Source organism: Chaetodon trifascialis, chromosome 2 (genome assembly GCF_039877785.1).
Source record: "Chaetodon trifascialis isolate fChaTrf1 chromosome 2, fChaTrf1.hap1, whole genome shotgun sequence".
Taxonomy (NCBI): domain Eukaryota; kingdom Metazoa; phylum Chordata; class Actinopteri; order Chaetodontiformes; family Chaetodontidae; genus Chaetodon; species Chaetodon trifascialis.
The window spans coordinates 8,379,711-8,406,470 of record NC_092057.1 but is presented as its reverse complement, the minus strand read 5'-3'; the positions used below and the strand labels follow the sequence as shown (position 1 = coordinate 8,406,470).

The 26,760-nt window shown below is 46.0% G+C and overlaps 1 protein-coding gene and 1 non-coding gene across 2 annotated transcripts in view; one reads left to right on the top strand and one right to left on the bottom strand.

Annotated features, from left to right (window-relative positions):
• Window positions 1-270: 270 nt before the first annotated feature.
• kcnh1b (potassium voltage-gated channel, subfamily H (eag-related), member 1b) overlaps window positions 271-26,760 on the bottom strand; it is a 37,198-nt gene continuing 10,708 nt past the window's right edge. The window contains exons 6-11 of the mRNA XM_070974109.1: window positions 23,947-24,339; window positions 19,742-20,171; window positions 13,966-14,165; window positions 13,023-13,275; window positions 8,903-9,099; window positions 271-4,488 (exon numbers count right to left, since the gene is read on the bottom strand). Coding sequence (XP_070830210.1) covers window positions 3,640-4,488; window positions 8,903-9,099; window positions 13,023-13,275; window positions 13,966-14,165; window positions 19,742-20,171; window positions 23,947-24,339 — 2,322 coding nt within the window. The 3' untranslated portion in view covers window positions 271-3,639. The remainder of the gene's footprint in view (window positions 4,489-8,902; window positions 9,100-13,022; window positions 13,276-13,965; window positions 14,166-19,741; window positions 20,172-23,946; window positions 24,340-26,760) is intronic.
• trnak-uuu (transfer RNA lysine (anticodon UUU)) lies at window positions 17,479-17,551 on the top strand. The gene has a single exon. It is a non-coding gene; the product is annotated as a tRNA-Lys (tRNA).

Genomic DNA, 26,760 nt, shown 5'->3' with positions numbered 1-26,760 from the left:
CCTGGAACACGTTTACCTGCGTTAACGCTCAGAGACACATTATTGATCTCATACTGCTGCAGAGCATCAGTCTGCTCTGATTGGTCAGTTCACACAGGCCTGAACAGGCACTTTGAACGAGAGAACACCTGAGCTCACCTGACACCTGCTGCCTGAACCTCACTGGCTGCTGGTTTGACCCGAACTGATTGACTGTTCCTAAACTTTCTCAAAGCGAAACCACAGGAAGCAGATCAGTGACGGAACAAACAAAGACACAAAGAGTACAAAGTATAAAATCATTTATTGTTGATTTTTTATAAATACTCTTTGTGCTGATACAGTTTTCATTCCTGACAATAAGTGAAGAACAGAGATGAGAATAAATATCTGTGATTACAAGTTTCCTCTTAAGCTTTTCCTCCAAAGCTGTGAATTTCAAAGACAGCGCATACGTGATATTGAATAAGACGCTGAGCCATTTTAACACCGAGGTGCTCTTCATGCACAGACGGCGGTCTTACATACACGAGACCACACGAGGTCGGAAAGTTTACAGAGAACCAAGCCTGAAGTCCTTGAAGCGGTGAGACAAAGCCCGGTTCAGGAGACACCAGCGTCATGCAGAGACGACAGACGACCAAAGTGCATCAGTATCGACGGCGGCGGAGCTCGTGGGATGGCGTGAAAGGACCACGAGCTCTCATACAAACAGCATACACGGCAATAATTGCATATTATGAGGCTATATTATATCACAGTACACAGAACACACGACATACCAAAGTCAAGACGAACAAACATCTCAGATTATCCTCTTTCCTCTCAGGCTGCGTTTCCTCTGATTAGCCGGAATAAACAACATTCAGCATTCGACTGTTCAGCCGTCAGCACGCGATAAGACGGTTCAATGAACTGGTTCCTGTTTGTGTTTGTGCTACATTCAGCAGTTTGTTTCTGCAGGTGTGTTCATGCACAAACAAACCATCACAGACTTTACGTCATCACGTTGAAAAACTTCGAGTTCACTCCACTGTTCTGACATCAGTCTGAGTCTCAGAATGAACAAGATACCGATGGTTAAGCTTTGATGTGTTTGGGGGTGTTTTACCTTGATTGACAGCTGTCTCAGCCTATCACACTCAGCCGTGATGGTGACCGCTCCGGTAACGAGAAGTAAACCAAAACTCCAGGTTTCACGTTTCTTCAGAAACCTACGAGAAACTTCAGAGACAACTGGACAAAGGTTTAGAAGGCCATGGATTCGTTTGGCTGTGACCAGTGCACGTTGAGCTCAGCATGAAACGGCGTGGACGAGCTCAGCACTGACGTTTATTATTGCTGATCGTTTGCATGTTTTGAGTATCTGACAGACTCTCGAGCTGGAAGTTTGGTCACATCAGAAGCTTGTATTTGGACCAGTGACTCCTGTGTGATGACCGCTTGCAGACAACGATGCATCTCTGGTGGAGAAGTTCATACTCCAGCAGAAAAGGTGACTGTGGTGATTCCTTTAAAAAGGATTTATTTGGACTGAAATGCTGCTGCAGATTTAAGGGAAGTAAATGGAAAGCATTCGTGTTTCAAGGTTGGCTGAGCGAGAAAGCACAGAAACTTTAACTGAGGCACAAATGAAGACATAAAAGCTAAAACCAAAGAGAGAACAGGCAAGCTGCATAGACAGAAGGATGTAACCGAGCCAATCACAGCTCTCCTGGGAGTTTATTGGTTGCTGTGAACTCCAACTAAACAACCTTTGAGCGAGTGGCAGCAAACGTCTTTGTCGGTACATCTGACTGAACAGGTGACAACGGATCAACAGTCGCTGCTGTTGACTCCTTCAGATTCAACAGCGACGCACCGGTGAACGAATCAATCTCATCAAATCACAGAAAGACAAAGGTCTGAGGGAAAATACGTTGTCTGTGCCAGAAGACGCCTGACTGACGTCATCTCACGAACACAGCGCTGCCAATAACCCAAACACACATCGGTGACTCATGTTTGTCTTTTAGGCCGAGCAGGTTTTCTGCTAAATAAATGAAACATTAAGACTGAAACGTTCAGGCTCTGAAGGCATCATCACTGTCTACAGAATCCTAGAATTAAAAATGTCCTTTACAGTCCTCCAGTAGGACCTCGAGCGTACAATGCAGACAAACTCACCAGCGTCATGGACTGACGGTCGCTCCCCAGTGTGACGGTCTCTGCTAATCCTGGACAGGTAGTGCAGGCAGTAGTTTGACGTGAAGGTGTTTCCATTGATCACAGAGACCAGAAGGTAAAACCAGTGAACTGGTTTCTGTCCTTCATGGAGAACTGTGACGGTGTAAGACCGTCTCTGTATCTGGATCCAGAAAAACCCTTTAATGCAGGAGTGCAGGGCACCTGAAGGAGGTATAGTTCACGCTGGGGTCAGATCTCAGCGAATGTCAATAACATCTGTACAGTCTGGACACAGAGCCAGAATGAACCAATTTAGAGACAAATGTTGGCCAGATCGGTTGTTTGTTTGAAACAGTTTGAGGTCACAACAGGTTGGGAGTTTTGCTTGTCTGTCTGCAGTTTGAGCTGCTTCACGACAGAAATACTGCATCTCTTAAAACCATTTGAATAGAAGCGTATATGTATGAGCTAAAACAAACATATTCCTCTTGAATTCAGATGCCGCAGAATTAGAACCATCCAACATGTGGAACCCTCCACTCTGAAGTAATCAGATTACTGTTGTGTTCCTCCGGATGTGTTGACCCCATTGGCTCCACTCAGAGCTGAAAACTCATTAGCATGGAAAGAAGCAAACACTGATTTTTCATAAAAGCTAAAAATCTGAACTAAAAACGTTAAACATGAACATCAGACTCATGAGATGCCTCATCGTCACTGTGCTGCTTTGAATTTCTCACATTCATTCTGGATATAAAGACACTGAAGTCCACACAGTGTTTAGTCTGCATGAAGGTCTCCACATTCTGTCAACTTCTACATAATGAATTCAAACTTCTCAGAGGGAAATGGTGCTAATGTTGGTTAATCTGGTCAGTTAGCTTCTCACACGGACCCAAACTAATGACCATGAGCTGAACATCTGGTCCACAACGTCCTTTAACCAGTTCATCGGCCTCCTGCTTTGACTGAACGTCTTTTGATTGACACTTAACAACCAATCACAGAGCATTGCTTTGATATCATGTCATGCAGCAGTCAGCATCTAGAGGTTCTGAATGGCTAACCAGACTCTGTCGACCAGACCTCATGAAACCGGGCCAAAGCTACCGCAACGACTCTTTCACATGACTTCCTTCATCACAGTGCCAAAGTCTTACTTAAAACAACAACGTTAAAGCCATCTGTTATTATTGCCGATATCATCTGAAGGTCTGAAGGCTCGAAACCATCCTGAGGACCAAAGGTGCCATTGTGACTGTCATGACTGTCTGTAGTCTCTGATCTAATGAAAATCAGCCTCATCCTCAGTCCAGTTTGACGTCATTTTAGTCTGTAGCATCTCGCAGAGCGATGCTACGAACGTAACAAAGTGCTTTCGTAATCATCATCGACCGCCATCAGAACAGCTTCACACCATAGTCAGAAGCTCTTCTGATATGTGGAGGCTGAACGGGTCGAGTTCAATTCCCACAAACTGACTCCATGTCCTGTTTAGGAGAAGCTGTCCTTGTCCGAGTCTGGGGAAGGAGGCCGCGAGATCTCGAAGAAGGAGCCCGATGACTTCCTGGATTTGAGAAGTCGCAGCATCTCAGCCAGCTGACCCTCCAGCGCCGCCATGCGACTGTTCAGAGAGCTGATGTCTCCTCTCAATTCTTGCTTCAGCTCGATGAACGAGGCTTGCATGCTCTGCTCCGGTATCGGACAGAAGACCCTCTTCTCGTCAGACTGGACCGGACTTTGCTCCTGCGGTGTTCTGGTGCCGCCGACATTGTCCAAACGGAGGTCGCTCTTTGTGATGCCGCTGTCGCAGGAGTCGGTTTTCTTAAGGGACATCTCGTCGTGAGACTTAGTTCTATCAGGCAGCGTCTCCATGGACTCGGCCTTAGAGACGCTGCTCCATGACTCCGCCTTCACGACCGACTCCTTGAATCGTCCCCAGCCTTTCGCTTTGGGCGGCTCTGCCGATTTGCAGCCGACCAGGTTTCCGTTTTGGGTGGCAGGAGCGTGGAGCATGACTCGGCTGGAGGTCCTGGACGAAGACGATGCTGTGGATGTTGAGGAGGTGGTGAGTGTGGCTGAGCTCTCCGTCACCATGACTATACTAGTGGAGGCCAGGACCTCTGGACCTCTAGGTGGCTCCATGGCAACGACACCTTTCTCCACGTCACTGGCACCCTGAGTGACCCGCTCGCTGGCCAGCCGGGCTTCCCTCTGCTGCCGGAAACGCTGGAAGAGTCGTCGGACTGGATGATCAGGGGGGAGGTTCAGAGGAGCCTCATTCTTCCTCTTCAACATTTCCTCCTCCTCACGTTTCACATCACTGATCTTCCGGAACACAATCTGTAAAAAGACAAGAAACCAGAGAAAGCATCAGAATGGTTGTCAACCAAATATCACTTAGTTTGTGTTGGAGGAGTGACTTTCTGTGACCTGAATGTGACCTGTGCCGGTGATTCTTCTGACAAAATCCAAAACGGATACACGTTGTGTCCTCCACACAGCAAAGCACAAAGTGAGGACGTGTATTTGTAGACATGTAAGAGAGTATCTGTGAGATGAAGACAGCAGAACTTAAATCGTTCAGTGGAATCAGATGGGTGAAGTCCATCTGTGTGAATCTCTGACGTCAAGTTCAAAAACATTATGTTCACATTCACATTGTTTATGAAGTACATTCTCACTAACTGAGTGCTGAGTGATCTGAACCACATCTGAACCAGAACCACCCAGACGCTCAGGCCATCAATTAAAACTGCATGATCAGCGTCAAATGGAGCCCTCACAGCTGAAACCGTGTGGACTGAGCATCTTCAGACAAGTCATTTATTATTAAAGAAACATCTCTGTGCTACACAGAGCTGTGATTTCTGAGTCAGTGGGATGAGCTTAAATTTAAATAGGGTTTCAGTTTCTTTGAGTATTGATTTGATTATCTTTGAACACTTATCTTAAGCTCTGAAGTTTCGATGGTGAGCACACACGCCTCCACATCGAAGGTCGTAGACTGAAGAAGCAGCGGCGCCAGAGTCTTTGGTTTTCCTGTTTTATCATCTAGAAACAAGAATGAGGCTTTGATCTTTTATAAGACTCCTCACAGCTCCACATCCTGATTATTTTAAAGAAATCTTATCTCCTGAATTTCAATTAATGCGCTATGCTATGCTCAAAATAATTCCCATATCTAAAATGTTTTCACTTCAGTTTGATTTTCACTGTGTTGGAAATGAAACAAGAACCATCAGCCATCTTTTCCTGAACCCTGAGCAAACCGTCTGCCTCCACGCTGCTCACGGGCAGTCAACCCTTTCAGTCGTTCAGGTGTGTTGGACAGAAAGGTGGATATAAAACAGAGGTACGGTCCTTTCATCTCCTGAGGCAGCAGCAGGTGTGTCGGTCGTCCAGGTGTGTTTCTGTCCTCGCTCCAGGCTGCTGGGGCTGCAGGCGATGCAGGAAGTGGTCATGTTACAGCCGACCTGTGAATCGATGTGTTCAGTTCGTCAGACGAACGACTTTAACGGCATCGGCTACATGTGACCTGCTGAGCGTCTTCATTTTGCAGCGACAGCGAAGCTTCCCCTCCTCAGCATGTTGAACCCTGAGCCAATCATCGAGCTCCTGACCTGCTGAAATTGGATCGTATGGGCGAAGCAGCTGCAGCTGGACGGTTCTATCGGAGAGCTCAGAGGTGATGAGAACAGAGGAACACAGAACGTGAGAGAACTGCTGATGTTCCTCTGATCCAAACGCAGTATATCAGACTGCTGCAGTCAGTATCCTGCAGGCGGAGGCTGCTGTATGCTGCATTCAACAGCAAACACGCTTATAGCACTCAGTTACTACAACCTTCAACCTGCAGTAATGATGATTTATTCAGACGCTCTGTCGATCAGCAGGATCCAGATCCTTCAGCCGCTCTGGAACCTGTTCCACAAGACATTCACATTCTCTCTCCAACTTTAGAAACGGGTGTAGTCGCTCTGCTTCTGACTCTAATGGCTACAACCAGTTTTACACTGACAATGACTTCACAACCACTCACTGCATTAAGGTGTTTTGAGTGCTTTGAAAGGTCGATCAGTTTCAATCTATGAGCATGTTTGGGAGCAGAGCTGACTGTGGTCCACCTGAGACCACCTTCTTCAAACAGCTGGTGATGCTGAAGACCAGAAAGCTGTTTCTGAGGGTCTGTCTTCAGCTCCCTCAAACAGCTCGTCTTCTGTCTTCAGCTCCCTGAAACACCTCGTCTTCTGTCTTCAGCTCCCTCAAACAGCTCGTCTTCGGTCTTCAGCTCCCTGAAACAGCTCGTCTTCTGTCTTCAGCTCCCTCAAACAGCTTGTCTTCAGTGTTCAGCTCTGTCAAACAACTCGTCTTGTCTTCAGCTCCTTCAAACAGCTTGTCTTCAGTCTTCACCTCCCTCAAACAGCTTGTCTTCAGTCTTCAGCTCCTTCAAACAGCTTGTCTTCGGTCTTCAGCTCCTTCAAACAGCTCGTCTTCAGTCTTGTGGTTTGGTTTCACTTCTGTGTTTCACTTTGTGCTGTTTGATCTGTCAACTGCATCAGAGCTGTGTCTAAACCATTTCCTGCTGTTGCTGCTTCACATTAAAAGCTTTCCACTGGCAAATGAACAGCAGGCTTTTATTGTGAAGCAGCAGGAAATGCAGCGTGTTTACTGACGTCTACATCTGTCCACATTAAATAAACAGCCAGTGATTCAACAAAGTGTTTAAATGTCTTTTTTTCTTGATGGGACAGCAGTGAAACCTCCTGAAGACAAAGTGGGAAAAGTGAAACCACATCATATTTTCATCCTGTCACAGAGAACATGAGATCATAAAGCTCCTGTTCAAGCGCGATGAGGTCAGTTGTGTCTGTGCTGTGATGCAGCTCTCAGCTGATGGCGGAGGGTTTGGAGGTGAGAGCTGCCGGCAGGTCGTTTCTCTTCTCGGCCTCATTATTGCACAGCCAAGCAGAACAGGACACGATGGCTTTCACATCGATTTACAGCAGAGAGGGACAGAGGCCGAGAGAGCGGCTCATGGCCAGCATCACAGTGTTTTATAAAGCATCGTAAGTCAAGCTCTGCTCATTTGTGTTCACCCCAACACAAACTCTTTTCAGATAATGGCTGGTAAAGAGTCGCAAACGTTCAGTCTGAAGAAGCAGTTTCCTCCTGAAAACGGGGGGAGACGGGGGGGGGGGGTGGAGGTTGCAGTCACACCCCGCCGGGGGCCGAGAGGGTCCATTAACAGTCTGAGCACAGGACAAAGAACAGCATGATAAAATGGAGAGCGAGTGAGGGGCATGAAGTGTGTGGGCTGCTGACTGAATCAGAAGCTTTGAGCAGTGAACCTCGTTGCTGGTGACGAGAGCTCAGCTCACAACGCGTTATGTCTCCATTAAAGGCTTGTTAAAGGACGAAAAAGCCACAGAAATAGTCACATTTAGTGTCTGCTGAGGCGCTGACCTCATGAAAAGAGCGTTTACTGCAGACCTGAGCAAGACCTGTGGACCACAAACACACCAATCAGCTGAATGTCAGGCTGTGCGAACGGTGACGCGTTCACTTACCGACGTACACACTGAAGCACAATTAAATGGTGATGCGTTCACTTACCGACGTACACACTGAAGCACATTTAAACGGTCTACCTCCAGACATAAATCCAGAGTAACTCATCACAGCTCAGCAGCAAGTCAAACTCCAACATGCTCCTCCAGTGAAATTAAAACGATAACACAAGCTGAGGGATTTACTGCTGGACTGCGTTAGGTGAGCCAGCTGTACCTAATAAACTGGACATTTGTTACACTTACACCTGCATTTTACTGTGATACTCAACATTCACTGTGGATGATGTGACAGGACGATTCAGTGGTCAGACGGAGGTCAGGTGTGATGAACAGGAAGTGGATTTATGTCCCTGTGACACGAGCAGGAGGTCTGTCTGAGTTTATGGATCACTGATGAAATCTGTAAATCAGTGCATTGATTGCTGCTGTTTCGATCAATAGAGGATCTGATTAAATCGACCTCTCTGGGCTCAAGGACTTGTTAACTCCTGCTGCTGATCCTGACAGAGAAGAAGAACTTTAATCCAAACGATTCTGTGTTTAGCATTAGCATTAAGCTAGCAGTGCCGGTCATGTCTTTATTAGAACGGATCATTTGACTGAAAACGGGTTTGGTTTAACATCAGCTGGCCTCGTTAATGTGATGATGATGATGATGAGAGCATCCAGGGAAACAGGATGGAGGGAATGGTCGCCACGATCAGGTGACCATCCAGCGAACTTTGTTGAGGTGAGTTTTGAAGGTGATTTGAGTTTTTTCTCTTCAGTCTAAATGAACTGACCCTCAGTGTTTGGACTGCAGCACTGGTGGAGGCGTGAACGCAGCGCCTGTTATCATCCACCTCCACACTGCTGGCTTTGCTCCCGTCACACCTGCTCTGTGAAGGACGAGCTGAGAGCGAAGCAGCCATTGGTGTGAATACACACAGCGACTCGGACACAAACACACCTTTGTGTTTCTCCGTGTTGTTTTTGTGCCTTTGCTCTGATTTTAGGAGCATTTTGGTGTTTGATTCAATTTAAAGTCTCTGATGTACAAAATGTGTCCAAAGTTACTTCATTCTGTCAGACCTCTGTCCACAGAATGATGACGGATGCTGCTGATTTCTGCAGGAAACGCAGGTTTTAATAAAACAAAGGTCGACCTCAGTGAGCTGTGCAGGTGTGCAGATGTGCCAACTCACTCTCTTCCTCAGGTTGTAGGTGAGCAGCAGATTTCTGGCAAAGTGGTTTGCGAAGGCGGAATAAAACTCCAGCACTTTCTGCAGCGCGTCTCGTTTGATGATGTGGAGGTCACAGTAGGTCAGCGCTCGCACGTTAGCGCAGGACTGAGCCAATGTCATCTCCTTCCAGAACACGTCGCCAAACACGTCACCTTTACCTGCAGACACGGACAGACAGACAGATAGACAGACAGGTTACAGACAGCCAGCTTACAGACAGACAGACAGACAGACAGACAGACAGACAGACAGACAGACAGACAGACAGACAGACAAATGTGTGGAGTCCAAACATCTTCACACTCTCTCCTTCAGGTGAGTGTTACCGTGCTGCTTTCTGTCAGCTGATTGGTGCAAACAGAAAGTTTAAAAGTCAAACACGACCAATAAAATAATAAAATAAAGCAGCTCGTTGTTTAAAAAGTGAGACTCTTTGGTGAGAAAAGTGTTTTTTCCTGTTTTAAGTTCACTTTCAGACGTTCTGGCTTCAGGATCTTCAAACAAAGAAGAAAAAGTGAAAACTGACACCAGAAACCTGGTTTATGTTTCAAACAGGTGAAATAAAATGTGTGACATTAAAGTCAAGTTCAGTGTCGCTGTTCGTCTTCACCTGTGGAGAAATGCAGCAGACACACCTGTGCACGCCTGCGTCACTGATGAAGAGTGAGGAAGAGCTCTAACAGACTGCTGCTGCTCTGACAGAACATCAGTCTGAAAACAGGAAGTGAAGTGGAGGTGAGCGCCCTTTAAATAGCCTGAGGTGATGTGGCGTTGGGCTCAGTGGAGGGAAAGTCTAAATATTTATGCAGAGAGGAACTGGAGCTGATCATGAGCGCCGATAACAAAGTTCCTCTGGAAATTATCTGGAAGTGAGAGCAGACACCTGCTCGCTGAGCGTCACTCCGCTGGACCAGCGCCTTCCAGGCTGCTATCTTTGTTCGTCTCCAGGAGCAGACGTAAACCATGAGAGGTGGATCAGCGCCATGTTAGGATCAGATGATAAAAAAAACACCTCTAACAGGTAACACACCTGAAGAGAAGACTGGACATAGATTGGACGTAGACTGGACATAGACTAGGGATGGGAGTTGATAAGAATTTAACGATTTTGATTCCATTATCGATTTTGCTTATCGATCCGATTCCTTATCGATTCTCTTATCGATTCTCATTGGTTAAGGAAATAAAAGAGTACAAATGAGTTTGTTTGTGTTAACTTATATTTTCATCTCTGCATAGAAAATATAACATATACAGTATGCACAAATTATGTGCATATGTGTAAAGCAGTTTACACAGTGAAATGGTGCTAACCTTAACACAACAGACACGGCTTGTAAGAGTTCGACATTACCTTCGGCACTAATAACAGATGACGCCCTGGTGTTTGCTCTGCCGCTAGATTCACAAGCGTCGCTAAGTAGCGTATCAAACACGTGACATTCCTGCAAATGAATTGCATGCTGTGTGGACAAATCATAGCATGTTGGAGGTATTTCCCCCCTTTGAAGAAATGGAAACTTTTCGCGTGAAATATAGCCATACTTTGGAGCGTTTCTGCCTTGACGCCATATCGGCTACGTTCTAAACCAAAACAATGCAGCGTGTGTGACGTTATCGCGCATGTGTAATACAGGTGGAATCGATAAGCAGAATCGTTAACCAGGCAGGCAAACGATTCCAAGGAATTGAGCTACTGGGAGCCGGTTCTCAAAAAGAACCGGTTCTCGATTCCTATCCCTAACACAGACTGGATGTAGACTTCACTCTCATTCATTGGGTGAGGACACATGAGCCAGAAACAGCAGGAGCTTTTCCTGCTCACTTGAACGCAGCACGAGAACCAACTGAAGACACAAATCAAGCCTCTTCAGTGTCTGTTAGAGCTGCAACTAAAGCTCGTGTTCTTTATTGATTCATGCGCTGATGATTCTCTCAATGAAGCAATTAATCATTTCTCAATTAAATATAGAGTGAAAAATGTCCATTTTAAGTTTTATAGTTTATCAGCTGCAGTCTGACCAACACTCACAAGCCCAAAGATATTCAGTTTATGTCAACTTTAGATAAAAGTAGCAAATCCAGTCAGAGAAGCAGAAACTGAGAATTTTTCACAACTAAATGAAGCGATTCATCAATTACCAAAACAGCTGTGGATTCGTTTGGTTGACTCACTAATCAATTAATCGGCTAATTGTTTCAGCTCTAGTGTCCGTTAAGAGTACAGTGAATGAAATCATTCTGAAAATCATTTGAATGCCTCTGAAATAAGAAAGCAGCATTTCTAAAAAGCTTCCTTGCTTCAGCCATCAAATAAAACAGAATGCTAATGCGCTAACATTAGACAATCAACATACACGTACAACATTAGCAGGTTAGCATGCTAAAATTAGCATTTCAAAATGCACAGAAAACGCATGTTAACAGGATACTTGGTCTGTAACACTTAGCGTGTTAGCGAACTACAATGACAATGTTCTAAATGGAAAATTGTTCCGTTATCATGTTAACATGCTAAGACGGCATGCTAATGTCAGGATGTTCCACCAAAATGTAACCTCCATGCTAATGTTAGCATGTTGACTCATTCATTTAGGTTTAAGTAGTTTGAGTTCATCCTTTGAGGACCATGAACATCCAAATGTTTCGCCAAAGAAGGTGTGAACGGAGCGAATGCTCGTTTCCATCTGTGAACGTTATGTGATCGTTAGGAGGCGGTTCATCCAGATAAGCAGCAGGTGGCGCCATTTCTTCAGTGGGAATTAAAAAAACGTCGGTCGAAACTTGAAACAGTGAAGAAAAGTGTAAAATGGAAACGTGACATTTCTGTTTGTTTCATGTGTTCATGTTAAAGCAGATCTGTGTGGAGCAACGACGGGGAGATGTTTTAATCTCTTCTTCTTCTTGAGTGAAAACAGCTGCTCAGTCGTGTCAGTTAAATGTTCGCTTCATCACAGCTTATTTGAAAAGGTGTTTCCATCCTCCGCTGACTGTGTTAATCGGCTGAAGAGTGTTAAATTTTGGGGGGATTTTTTGTCGTTTCCATCACCTTCCTAATGCTTCAAAGTGCTCCTGAAAGATCTGGATGTTTGTGCTGCTGCCTGCTTGCTGACTCACGATACTCCTGCGTATCAGGAAGCCGCTAAAGAGCTCAGAGGTTCTGTGAATTGCATAATGACTCTGACAGCTGTTCGTTCAGCCGAGCTCCGCCTCCACAGCTTCCTCCGTCATCTTTGGCTCTGTTTGTTTCTGAAGCAGTGAGCGTTCTCCCCTCGTCAGCCCCAAAAAACAGGCAGGAAACAAACACTTCATGCAGAAAAAAGATGCCGCTAATGAGAGCCCTGGAGCGTAATTCCTGCTCGCTGACAAAAATAGCGAACAGGTTTTGTTTTGATGTGCTGAGGAAGCAGCGCAGCGTCTTTCTGTCCTGCTGTGCTTTCTGTGTGGCAGGTGACTCTGCAGGGTTCGCTGTTTGTCTCAGAGCTCAGGTGTTTCCTCCACAGTGAGGCAGAGGAGGCGTCAGCTGGCAGCAGCACAAACACATTTTCAGTTCTTCATCTGAAGCACACCGACTTCACCTGCTGACGGAGCTGTGATAAAGCTGAGCGAGGTGTTGATGGACTAGGCTGACTGGGACCAAATCCAGAAGATTCTGCAGAGCTGAACTGTGTTTCTAAAAGGAAGTCTCACACAGCTTCACTGTCACCATGGCAACCAGACAACTGGACTTTTAAAGGACGTTGAAGAAACATCATAAAAAACAATATTCAGTGGAGCTTCAGTCGATTCGACGCTGGCTCTATAAAAACCTTCTGTCTGACAGACTCTTCTGGCATCTGGTGGATTTGCTCGTTTTCTCGGTTTCATCAGCCTGAAAACTTCTTTTGACGATGGGAACAAAAGATGAACATTTAATAAACCGTTAGATAAGAACCCGTACATTTCATCAGGATTAGCAGTTGGACGCAGTGAGACGAGGTTTTAAAGTCTCATCAAAGTCTTTCCAAACCTTCAGGACCAGAAACAGGTTGGTTGTGGAGTTCAGAATGTTCTCAGGTCTCCATTTAAGAACCAAACTCACCCAAGATGGCCACCACCTCGTCGTCCTGGATGACCTCCAATGACCCCGACACCACAAAGCACAGGCTGTCCACGCTCTCTCCGGCGTGGAAGATGAGGTCGCCCGGCGCGCTGTGGACCGTCTGGAACTCCATGGCGAGGGCTCGCAGGCAGCCGTCACTGGCCAGCCGAAACGCCGGGTGTTCCTTAAACACCTTCCTGTTGAGGTGGACGCAGATGTCCGCTCGCATGTCCTTTGGACAAATCTGCAGCACCTGCAGGCACAGAGGTCAAACTGAGGTCACACCGGGGTCGTACTGAGGTCAAACTGATGTCACACCGAGCTCAAACCAAGGTCACATGGAGGTCAAACTAAGGTCACACCGAGGTCAAACTGAGGTCAAACTGAGGTCACATCAATTCAAACTGAGGTCACACTGAGGTCACATCAAGGTCAAACTGAGGTAACACTGAGGTCATACTGAGGTCAAACTGAGGTCACATCGAGGTCAAACTAAGGTCACATCGAGGTCAAACCGAGGTCAAACTAAGGTCACATCAATTCAAACTGAGGTCACACTGAGGTCACATCAAGGTCAAACTGAGGTAACACTGAGGTCATACTGAGGTCACATCACATCAATTCAAACTGAGGTCACACTGAGGTCACATCAAGGTCAAACTGAGGTCATACTGAGGTCATACTGAGGTCACATCAGGGTCAAACCGAGGTCAAACTAAGGTCACATCAATTCAAACTGAGGTCACACTGAGATCATACTGAGGTCACATCAAGGTCAAACTAAGGTTAAACAAGGTCAAACTGAGGTCACATCAGGGTCAAACTGACCATCAACCACAAGCCAGATCTCTGATCTGTCAGCATCACTTGGATATTAAAAATATATGAAATGTAAATAAAGCTGAAGTTGTATTACTGACATCACAGCCACGTCGGACGTTACCTTGTCGGTGTCGATGCCTCTGGACATGGACCAGGTGGACACGATGTAGTCCATCACCCGCTCACTCAGGCCTTTGGGGACCTGGTAGAGTTTGAGGAAGTCTCGCACACTGTTGAGCATCTCGTGGTAGCGGTTGGTGTTGGCATACATCTGCTGGAAGATGGTGGTGACGTTACCGAAGATGGTGGCGTACAGCAGCGCTGATGACGGGAAGGAAAGAACCTTTAGTTTTTGTTTTTTAAATCCACAATGCAACAGATGCAGAAATTTAGATGTTTCATAAATTAGAAATACAAAGTCTGTAAGAAGTCTTTTAATAGGTTTTGCTTATACTGCCTTTGGGAACAATTTGGGTCCCTGGTAAAACAACAACAGAGAGAGTTATTGATCAGAGACAGACGGCGTGTCAATGTCACTTCACCAAAAATACACCAAACACGACAGTGACGGTTATTCAGACACAGACAGGAAAGACGTCTGCGGATCAAACAAAGATGTCTGCTTCCTGAGTTTGTTGTTGCTTAGTATGTCTTCATTACCCAGAGTCTCAGTCTGACAGGCAACGTGATTGGTCAGATGTGTCCGTGTCCACAGACAGTAACTATTAGTGTCTCAGCTCATCAATGCAAACTGCTGCAGTCCATCTCTGATTCAGCTCCTCTTCCTCACAGCCTGTCAGCAGTATGGACCCGGGGTCGACCAATCAATTCCGACCCCATCCAGCAGAGAGCTGCCGCCGTCCAATCAGCAGCTACGACTGTGGACTGGAATTGTTCACGGTGACCTTCAGGAAGATCACTGCGCAGAGTACACACAGTACACTTTACTGTAAGAGTACACACAGTACACTTTACTGTACAGGGTACACACAGTACACTTTCCTGCAGTGAAGCTAACATGAAACAGTGACAGCAGGTCTAGGACCTGATTCAGGTCCTGGACCTGCTGTCACTGTGAGGCTCACTGCTGAGAAGCTGTTCACACTGTTTTTCTCTCTCTGGAGGAAGAAAACATTAAAAAGCTCAGAGCAACATCATTTTACTCCAAACAGACGTTAAAACCTGTCACAGTCTTCACACCCACAAACAGCAGACTTTAAGATGTGAGATGCTCAAACAGTTTGTCCTCGTCTTCCCAAACCTCCGTCACACAGGTGGAGGGTTAGCTCGAGCCTCTGAGCCACATTCAGGAGAAACACAGCAGCTTGAAACAAAGTGAACTCTGCTTTCATGTAGAGCACAGAGAATATTAACTGTTAGCGTGTGCTGGTCGACACACATGATCATCAGTCAGCTGGTGTCCTCACAGAGCCATGGTCCAGAGGACGTTCTGGACAGAAAATGGACCAGCTATTTCTGTCCTTCCTCTCAGACCCCGTCCTGATGTCACCATTAGCATTACAGCACTCGTATGCTAATGACCCAAACTCTCATCCTGGATCCAGGATGCTGGCTGTCATAGCAACTGCCTCCATCAGCCTCCAGCGGCTCTCAGCCTTTTTGTGAGGAAGGAAGCCAACAAGAGGAGGCGTGGGGTTAATCCAAGACTCCACTTCCTTCACTGCTCCTCATGAATCTAAATAGGAAACCAAAAGGTTTACCCACACTGCATTGCACCATCAGTACATTAACAGCACGGTGGCACTACGGGAGCCCAGAGGGACAAACTGTCAGAGCATGATGGATCCCTGCACTGCAGAGCTCAACTCACAAACAGGAAGTGAAACTGGGTTAGAAGTCTGCTTCCACTGGACACTCAGTGACCTCGTGATCTAATTCAGGAGTGTTTGACTGCTTCTCAACGATCTTAATGAGTAGACATTTTGGGTCACTCGCAGGTGAGCAGATGAGACAAAGTGAGACGAGTGCAGCCTCAGTCTGCTGCTGGAGGTGATGTCTGATGAAGTGTCTCTGGAAGGCCGAGTGTGAACGTGATCCAGACGAACAGACTGTGATCCTAATGTGACACCAGGCGACAGCAGCATCCGATGAAGGAAACAAATTGTCAACACTGAAACTCTTCATCCTGCAGCTCAGAGAGGAAAAGCTTTTACCTGCAGATGTTCTGGAAAACCTCCACTCACGGCCCTCAGTGTGAGGAGCTGTCTGTAAACTGTTCACTGAACGTTGGCGTTTTAATGCCACTGCAGACCCACACACAGACGACTGTCCAGCTACAGCTGCACAGACTGCACATCTGGAACATTTGACGACAGAGTTAGCCCCGCCCATGGTGCTGATTGGGCGATTGTTAGTCCCCAGTGTTTTTTTCATGATGCCACACAGGTCAGCCAGCCTGAACCCAGACAACTGAAGATGGTGAACATCCAAACCAGCAGGGCCTGTAGCTGCTGAAGAGTTAATTTAACCCTGAAATCTTCAGTCATGTCATGGCTCAGACACGCGTTACTGTCTGTGTTAAATCGTTGACCTGCAGGATCACTGCAGTCACCTCCAGCTTTCAGGCCAAATCGGGCGTCCTGCTGAGCAGCTGGATGCATGTGGACTGCAGCAGACAGTGGGGACGACATGCGGCCAGCCGATGTGACAGGACAGTTAATATTTCAGCGAGGAACTCCACCACAGCAGGCCGCAGCTTGTCAGGTCTCATCACGTCGCTGAGGAAACAACCACTAACGGAGAGGCCGTCCGTCTGTTTGGATCGCAGCAGACACGCTTTTCTAAACCCGTAAACTGTGACAAGCTTCACTGGGCTCAGGAGAGACCAGCACAGGCCAGCACAGACCAGGACAGGCCAGCACAGAACAGCACAGACCAGCACAGACCAGCACAGGCCAGCACAGACCAGCAGCAGCAGCTAGCAGTAAAGGTCAAATGATAAACAACTGCAGAAAAGTTCAAAATTAGAACCAAAATGTCAAAGCCGAGCAGCCAAAAACTTCTCTACAGCTAAACCCCTCCCTCAAACAGAAACTGTCCAATCGTAGCTCAGCAGCCATATATACCTTGTGAACATGGAGCTGCAGTCAGAGATCCTTTGCACACAGAGGCTGAAGGAAACCAAAACACAGGAGCTGAGAGGACAGAGCATCTGTTAGCGATGCCCAGCTAACGAGCTAGCTAACACTAACTGACAGCTACGTCTGCAGAACACACCATTAACTCATTCAAACACAGGCCTGTTCAGTCAAACTGCAGAAAGCTAGCACACGTTAGCGTTAGCATGAAGTCTGATCTTCCATTTTTCATCTTCATCATACTCATGAAACTACTCATTGGTGTGATCAGGGAGCTAACTAACCTGCTGATAGATGAGAAGCGGTGAAGAAATCTACCAGGTGGACCTTCAGTGAAGACCACTGTACTATATTATGCCATATTTAAGAAACCTTTCGGACCAAATTGCTGCAGGAAGTCTGAAGACACAGGAAACAAACTGCAGGACGTTTTCTTGAAGTGTCCCACTGAGTTTGTCCTGATTGTTGATGCTGTGACGTGACACCAGTGTGATCTGTGGTAACATCATTTTTATTCCTAGACTCTTCAACAACGAGCCCGGATAGCTCAGTCGGTAGAGCATCAGACTTTTAATCTGAGGGTCCAGGGTTCAAGTCCCTGTTCGGGCGTACAGTTTTAGCTGTCCCATATGGTCTAGCAGTTAGGATTCCTGGTTTTCACCCAAGCGGCCCGGGTTCGACTCCTGGTATGGGAACGCCTGTTTTGTGGCACAGTGGACAGGTGGCAACACTGTCGCCTCACAGCTAGAAGGTCCCGGGTTTGATTCCCGCTGTGGGCACCGGGGGCGTGTCCTCCACCATGCCTACGGTGCCTGCTGCTCGAGGAAAAAGGGGTCTTTCTGTGTGGAGTTTGCATGTTCTCCCCATGTTCACCTGGGGTATCCTCCATAAAAAAACATGGATGAAGATCACCACCTGACCATTGGTGAGGAAGAAAACTGGGTCCCTGAGCATCGGTCGGATGGCAGCCCACCTCTCCTGGTCTGCTGCAGAGGAAGGACTTACCAGGATGGGTTAAAGGCAGAGGAAAAATTTCACCAGTGCATGTCGTGCGTGTGCATGTAGTGTGTGAGGAATAAAGTGGATTGTCCCTCTGATTCTTCTTCTTTGGCTAAATCTGTTAACATCTGCTGCTACAGTGAGTCCATTTCCATATTGTTCAAAGTGTTCACATGACTCCACATGAGCTCCTTCCATGACTCATGACCAGGAACAGACATCCACACTGGTTCACCATGAAGATGGATGTTTCTATGAACTGGTGGTGGAGGAGGTGTGAACATGACTCCACACCGCTCAAACTAAAGGCTGTAGATGGAGCAGGCAGATGGAGCAGACAGATGGAGCTCACAACTTCAGATAACACATAGTAGAAAGACTGCCACCTCTCATCGCTCCTTAGTGACTGAAAGGCCTTCAAAACCAGGATCGAGTCAGGCCGAGTTGGTCTTCTGACGCTGCCTTTACATCAGTAACATCTGTTTTCATGTTTGACTAAGAATCTTTGATCACATGTTAACATCCAACGTCACTCTGATGATGTCAGACAGGTGAGGGGAGCTGTGGGTGTGTCCGTTCCATCCACCTGCTCTGTGTCATACCTGTACTTTGGTTCATTTTAGTTCTTTTACAATCAAACCAAAAGGAGGAAGTGACTGACAGGAGGCTCGCTGATTGGACAGTTTTGGCATCATCGTTATATTACGAAATTATGTTATATTGTAGACTCACACGTGAACCTAACGTCCTGTGTTCCATCTGTTTCCTGTCACAGTCTGACCAGGTGAAGTCTGAGCAGGTGAAGTCAGTCTGTTCACTTTCTACACCGAGAATCTTAAATGTTTCAATAGAAAATTTAAACGCTGAATTTTTGTATGAAAGTTAAAATTTCAAAGCGAAGCGATATTGATGGAGTCAACCATCAATAAATGATTTAGTGATTATTGGTCTGACTCTGACTGATGCACAGAGGGATTGTGGGACATCACGATTTGCAGAGAAAAGACAGACGGAGGACAAAGTCTGCGAAGTATCGGTGAAGGTTTGAACTATGAGAGCGACAACTCTGCATTTCTACAAGGTGACATCAACCTGCAGACAACACGTACGACTGTTGTGTTCACACATAAAAACCTCCAGATTACTGAAACACAGAGAGAAAGAGGCAGTGACTCCAGCAGGATGTGTTGAAGTCTGTGTTCTTGTTCGGTGCACTGAACTATTCAACACTGTTACACAACCCAACTCCGACACAGCTGGATGCTGTAACAAAAAACATGTGATCACCTGCTGATCACAGACTCACCTGAGAACAACATCAATATATTCAATGTTCTTCCTCATCAACTTCATTGATTTCTGTAAATATCTTCTTATTGTGAATTTGATGCAGCAACAGGTTTCACAGACTGGGAAAGATGTGGAACGCTCCAAAAACACCTGTTTGGAACATTCCACAGGTAAACAGGCTGATTGGTAACAGGTGAGAGGATCATGATTGGGTATGAAAGGGGCATCCTGGAAAGGCTCAGTCGATCATAGAGGATGGAGCGAGGTTCACCACTTTGTGAACACGACTGGATGAAGGAGATGAATACATGAAGCTGCTGTCAGTGTACAGTTTGATTACTGATGATTGATTGTGGTTTAGAGTCCAGATCGTGTTGGAATCAGGGTCGTATTAACTGGTCTCTTGGTGTCATTTACATTTGTTATGTTTCGTTCATCAGTTCGGAGGTTTACTTCTGTCACCTAGTGTGATGCTGCTCTGATCAATAAGTATGACAGGAAGTGACTCACATCCGATCATCATCATGGCCACGGCGAAGATCTTCTCTCCGTCCGTGTTTGGCGCGATGTTTCCGAAGCCGATGCTGGTCAGACTGGTCATGGTGAAGTACAGGGAGGTGATGTAGACCGAGTCTTTGCTGGGCCCCCCCTCCCAACGGCCCGTCCCCGAGGCGTTGAATCTGTAGGGCGTCCCCACCGTCTCCCCGAGCAGGAACAGCCAGCTGTCCATCCTCACGCTGTTGGTGTCCTCGTCGATCACCTCGTAGTCTCCGATGCTGTACCAGATGCAGGCCAGCCAATGAGCCGCCAGGCCGAACACGCACACCAGTAAAACCAGCACGGCGGCGCCATACTCGATGTAGTGGTCCAGCTTCCTGGCGACTCGACCCAAACGGAGCAGACGGACCACTTTAAGGGAGCTGAAGAGACTGCTGATGCCCTGCAGAGGAAGAGGAGTCCAGAGCGTCAGTGAGACAAAGAAGTGAAAGTTGCAAACTTTTATTGATGCTTTTATTTTGAAAATGCTTTCATTGATTGAAATTGCTTCACTGAAACATTAAACATCTGAATGTTAGGATTTATTTTCCTCATTCTGTTCTTTTCTCGTGTTAGAAGAAAGAAAATCTCTATTTATTAACTATTATTTAAAAAAAATCTCATTTCTTCAGCGCATGAAGATAAGCTGACAGGAAGTTTCCGTAGGACCACCACAGCCTGTCAGGCTCTCCCTGGTGGTTGAGTTTATTGATTGATTGATCGACTCGTCCTGGTCAGTCATTTGGTTAATTGATTGATTGACTGATGGACTGGACTATAAACTGTTGTAGGTTTAGAGGCTGTTGATCACCTGATCAGTCTGCAGCTGCTTCAAGCTGCATCTGACAGATTCAATTCAGTAAGAGACGCCTCACACAATGACTTCACACTACGTTTAGTCAAATCTTTTACATCTTTCTTTACTTCTAAGTGATTTTTTGTCTTTTCTGTATCTTTTGTATCTTGTCCTGCCAATGAAAAGGCTTGCTCAGCAGTCTCCTGAGTCACGGTTTGCTTGCTCTTCATGCTACGTCATATGACTTCCTCCTTTGCTCCCGCCATAATTACGCTGGCCGAACAGTAAAGGTGAATATGAGTCAAACTAACCTGCACAGACAAGTACTTCAACTAGAATCCAGAATTCCAGCGTGTTATGAAGACAAACATGTCAAATCATGTGACCTGACAGGTCAGTGTTTATGTTCAGCAGCTGCTCTTCAATCCTCCTCCTCCATCAGGAAGGATAAAATCTGAAGCTTGTATGAAACATGTATGAAACACGTGTGAAACGCATGAAGCTTGTATGAAACACATATGAAGCTTGTATGAAACACGTGTGAAGCTTGTATGAAACACGTGTGAAACACATGTGAAGCTTGTATGAAATGTGTGAAACACATATGAAACATGTGTGAAGCTTGTATGAAATGTATGAAACACGTATGAAACATGTGTGAAGCGTGCAGCAGTGGCCATCCACACATACTCGTCCTCTCATGTTTGACTGCTCTGTTGCTGCAACCTCTCCTCAAATCACTCAGCTGCCTCTCCAGCTCGTCTCATCAACACCACTTCCTCACTGGGGAAACACCCACAATGCACTGCTCCTCCATTAGCAGGCTTGAGAGGCGCCGAGCATCAAGAGCGTGACGGAGGACAGAGTGAAGAGGACGATTTCATCCTGATGGGCTGAAGAGGAGTTAAATCCCAACACGTCCGTCTCCTTTCACTCAACAACTTTGTTTTCGTCCTCTACGGCAGCCCTCACAGGACACCATTCATCAGTGTTTTTTTCCTTTTGTTTTGCTGTGATCAGGACAGAATGAGCTGATGACGGTGACATAACGAGCTTTGTTTGCCCACGATGATAAAAACTGATTGCATGATGATGATAATGATGATGATGATGAAGCTTGATGGGGCTTCTGTCTCACAGTCTCTTCAGAGGACAAACCATCCCACCGCACTGACGGACGACCTTTCAGAGTGTCCGACTGTCAGAGGTTACTGACAGCAGGAAGAGCGTCACTTCTGCTCTTCCTCGCTGTCTCCGGTCTGATCGACTCCACGGCAAAAACTGTTTCCTTGTGATCTTAAAATAAACCTTTTGTGGAGTTTACGTAGCCGACCACACGGTAACATGAGCTCACTGTCTCTTCACGTCAGCTCTGACGTGAAGAGACACCGCTCTTCTTCCTCACTCCTCTTCCTCTGCTCTCATTTCTTGCAGGATTCATTAAAAAGCATAAGCTTTGCAAACGATGGAGGAAACTCATTCAGCATGTTTGTCACAGACCCATCCACTGACCTTCAGAAATTCTGTTTTCCAGCAGTTTCCTCGTTTACTGAGGTGGAAAACAAAAAGTTGACCTTTTGTTATTTCAGTGTAGAAATCCACAGAGCTGACTGTGGATTGATTTATTTATTGATTTATCTTTGGCAAAAACTGACAGTGACTAATCTCAAGGCTGTGAAGGTTTATTAATATTCTCCATCTGAGCTCAAAGCTTCACTTTCCTCCTTTTCTCTACTATCAGAAACTGTTTGGTTCATTTCTCCTTTTTACTCCTTTCTACTCAGCTACAAATCACAGTGTCCTCTGTTCATGTTCCAACTCAAAATACGAAGTCCAAAATATCAAAATCATATTCAAACATCTAAATGAACACTGATCACAGACAGAATCCTGATCATAAATCAATACACAGACCAACAGGTAGCAGACATTAAAAAACAAACTGAGCTCAAAATCAGCTTGATATGTCTGATGCACTTCAGAGGCGACAGGACGATCCAGAGTTCAAGCTTTGAGCAGCACAGAGGAGACATGTTTTCCAATTCAGATCTTCAGGAATCAGACAAAGTTTGTTTTCCTCCCAAATATGTTCACACGCAAAACAACAGCAGCAGAAAACCTCAGTGTGCGAGCAGATCGGCGGCGTGGGCGTCTCACTCCTGATTCAGGATCAGCCTTCTCAACACCGATCTGATCTCACAGCGGGCGAGTCTCTGCCTCCGAGCGAAGCGCCCAGCCTGATGGGAAACATGTTCACGCCGCTCCACTGGAGGATTTTCTGCCGTGTCAGCAGTTCAGCAGCGCTCAGTCAGGACCGTTCGCTCTGCAGCTACAGGAAGTCATTACAGGCTGTGAAGTCACTGGATGAATGTGAAACAGTCCTCTCCATCATGCTGATTAGACGCAGCGTCCACGACCTGCAGTCACGCTTCATGTCTCTTTCATTTCAGGCCTCAGCTGAGTGGACTGAGAGGACTGAGAGCGGCGGTCTGTTAGACATGACTGGTATTTACTGGTGTTACTGGTGTTACTGAGCGTCTGCTGGTTTAAAATTCACATCAGAGCAGAAAGAAAATCAAAGTGCAGAGACGTGAAACCTGCATTATTGCATGTTTTCAGTTTTGCAAGTAAAGCCGTGAAATTACGGATGCAGAGGAGCTCAGTTCATGCCAAAGTCCAAAGAATCATTGTACTATAAAAATAATTCTTATCTGTTTTTGTTGTTGTTCGAGACAACAAATCCCATGAAGAGACAAACACCTGCTGAAGACTCCTATCTTTAAAATGACCTCACAAAAATAGACTTTCATTTTTAAATAAGAATTTTACTAAAACAGCTGCTGCAAGCAGGAGGAAATCTGATGGGACTATTTTCACCGGCAGATGAATCCATATATGGTGCCGCAGTGTGTTCAACGGTGAGGCTCACTGATGTATTTTTAACAGTTTTTGAACAAATGGAAAGAAATATCCTGAAATCATCAGATATGACATCATGATTTATGGATTTAACGGCCGTGAATTTGTGGATTTGGTGAATTGATCAGTCTGGTCTGATATATCAACTGTTGGAAGAAACAAGCTCATGATATTAAAATCACTCTCAGGAAATCACAGCAAACTGAATGCCTTTGGATTTTTACACTGCTGACCTGGAATTTGCAGCCTGAAAGACAAACGGGCACATCACAGCTCGATGCGCATCAGGATACACTGAGATCTGAGTTCAAATGACTGACAGTCACTAACGTGGCTACACATGACATCCTACTGTTTCACATTCATCCAGTGACTTCACAGCCTGTAATGACTTCCTACACATGGCATCCTGTTTAAGGAAGCTGTTACTTTGTATATAACAGTTTAAAAAACGTCCACTGACCTCATCGACGTTCTCGAAGGCGTTGATGACATCATAAGGCAGGCAGGACAGCAGGTCGATGACGAACCAGGTCTTGACGTAGTTCATGCGGATGAGCTTGGGGTCGGAGATGACCTCTCCGGCCGGGCCCACGAAGGTGGTGTGGAAGTTGAGGACGATGTCGACCAGGAAGATGACATCCACGATGCTGTCCACCACCAGCCAGGTGACGTTGTTCTGCTTGGTCTTGAAGGAGACGTTGTAGGGCACCATGATGGCAGTGTAGAAGGTGAGGATGAGGATGACCCAGTCCCAGGTGGTCTTGAAGAGACAGTAGTGTAGGATTATGTGCGGCGGCGTCTTCGGGGTTTCCTGTTTGTACTGAGGCAGGATTTCTGAGCCCAGCTGCAGAACCTGAAGTGCAAGAAACATCAGATCAAGCTGGGGTTTGTTTGATGCTGACAAATATATTGAATATACATGAAGAGGCCGAATCCTAACGGAGGGAAAATGGTTCACGTTTTCATGAGTGAGTAAAAAACAAAAAACTTAAATTAACCAAAATCTATTGCAGTATGAAATATTCAACGAGTCTTCATAGCTGAACAGCTAAACAGGAAGCTTTACAGCATCTTCACACGTTTTAGCTTTAAAAACATGAACACTGGTCAGTGATTGGTTAAGACTTGGTGGACATTAGAGACAGACAGGGACACGGTAAAAGGTGTCAAAGCTTGTCCCAGCTTTAAGACATTTCATGGCGTTATTACAATGTCTCGTAAAAAGGTGGAAGCAGCAACATCATTCATACGACCACGGGAGGATAACGGACACATGGTTCATTGTATTAACGGACGTTTCTGATATGAGGACAAACTCAAAACATTAGACAACATCTACAGTCTGGACATGGGAGCGTCTGTCCTGATAAAACCACAGAAACAAGACTAAGAGTCGACAGACATGCTAACAGGTCTGCACTTGGACTTCTTTGACATCTTACTTTAGCATGTTAGCATGCTAACATTAGCAAATTAGCATTAAAGACGCAGCACAGCGGAGGCTGATGGGCGTCTCATCAGCTCTGCAGGTATGTGGCCATAAACACTCTGCTGTCAGAAGGTTTATTGTTTCACGCTCGACTGTCACACAGTCTGCTGTCACTCGCTCAAGGTGGTCGTTTCCTCCATGCTGTGTGCCGGATCTCAGGCTGCAGAATAAATCTTGTCAGCTGTGAGACTGAAAATAGATCCATCAGCAAACAAATATTCCAGGTGATCTCCAGCTGTGTGAAGACACTTTGATCCTCATATCCGTGAGTGTCTGTCGAAGCAGCTCAGATTCTCTGAGGACAAACCTGTTGAGGCGAAAAACACTGACGTGATTAGCACTTTAGCATACAAATGAAAGATAAAGATTGTATGGCGCCAATTTCACTCCAAAATCAACCACACCTTCATGATTCGTTTTAAATGACTGAATGGTAGCGCTAGCACAGCTAATGCAGCGCTCAAGAGTCTCCCACCAAAGTCCATCTCTGTTCCCGCCCTGCACTTGAAAGCGTGTCCAATGAAATGAGACCTGGGACCAGTTGAATCATATGAAGGCACGCTTGACCTCGACAGCTCGTGGGTCACAGCAGCTAACTGAGAAAGAAAAATGGTATATATTCGCTGGAATATGTACCTTTTTTTTGTTGTTGTGAGTGGAGGCGGACAGTAGCATAACCCAGCCTGTACTCTGGTTAATTCATTAACCATTAATGAACTAAAGATGTCACCTCACTGCAGCATCAAACCCTCCTTTTCTTAATATTCCAGATTTTTAAGATTCCTCTGAGCCTTGAATCAATGAACGGTAAGATGTTTTCAAAGGATGATGGAACGAGACCTCAGGAAGGAACAGGGCCAAATTCCATCTTTAATAACAGGGTGGAAAGCAGGTAAACAACAGGAAGTGCTTCCATCCATCAGCCCGTCTGAACACTCTGCTCCGTCTAATAACAGGGAGAGAGGCTGTGGCTTTGTGTCATATCACTTTAGAGGAGTTCAATCCAAAGTGCTTTAACACTCCTCTAATGCCAGAATGAAAACACCAATATTGAAGCTTCGCAGCCTTTTTGTACAGTTCTATGAGTTACGTCCGGTGTCATCCTGCAGTAAACACCATCACTAAGCAATCATTCATAATGCATCACGTTCAGGCCTCTGCTCCTGGAGCCGGATTGCATCATCCGTTATAGAGTCTGCAACCAATGGAAAGCTTTTCAGACGGCACGAAGACACCAGGTGAGGCCACCTGAATCATCAGAGAGGAGCTCGCCACGTGGAGCCATGACGCTTTGAATCCAAATAAACAAAAGTCAAAGATGTCGTGCATAAGGGGCAACCCAAGCATATTCTAATGGATCCTTTCACGGTCAAAATAAACCCCATCAGACAGCCATAGTCTCTTTACTGGACTCTTCGAGGACAGCAGGTCTGCACAGGGCAGCATTCACTGTGTATGAGAGTGAATGAACAGATTCACCACAATCATTATGAATCTTGAATCTCTCTTCTCATCATCACAGCTGAGTGCAGAGGACATTCAGGTCACAGCAACATCTCACATCAGCTGTTAATTAACGTTAATGAGTCCGTTTGTGTGACTGAACCCATCAAAGATCATCTGTGAAGGAAGACGCCCCACACGGCTGTACACCCGCAGAGTGTCTGCACTTCGGCTCGACAGACTGAGACGTGTCCCTTATAAAACCATCAGCTGTCACCAGGTAACTACAGTGGACGAAATTTGTTTTACTTGCTGGTTGTCGGTGTGTAAATGTCCTGACTG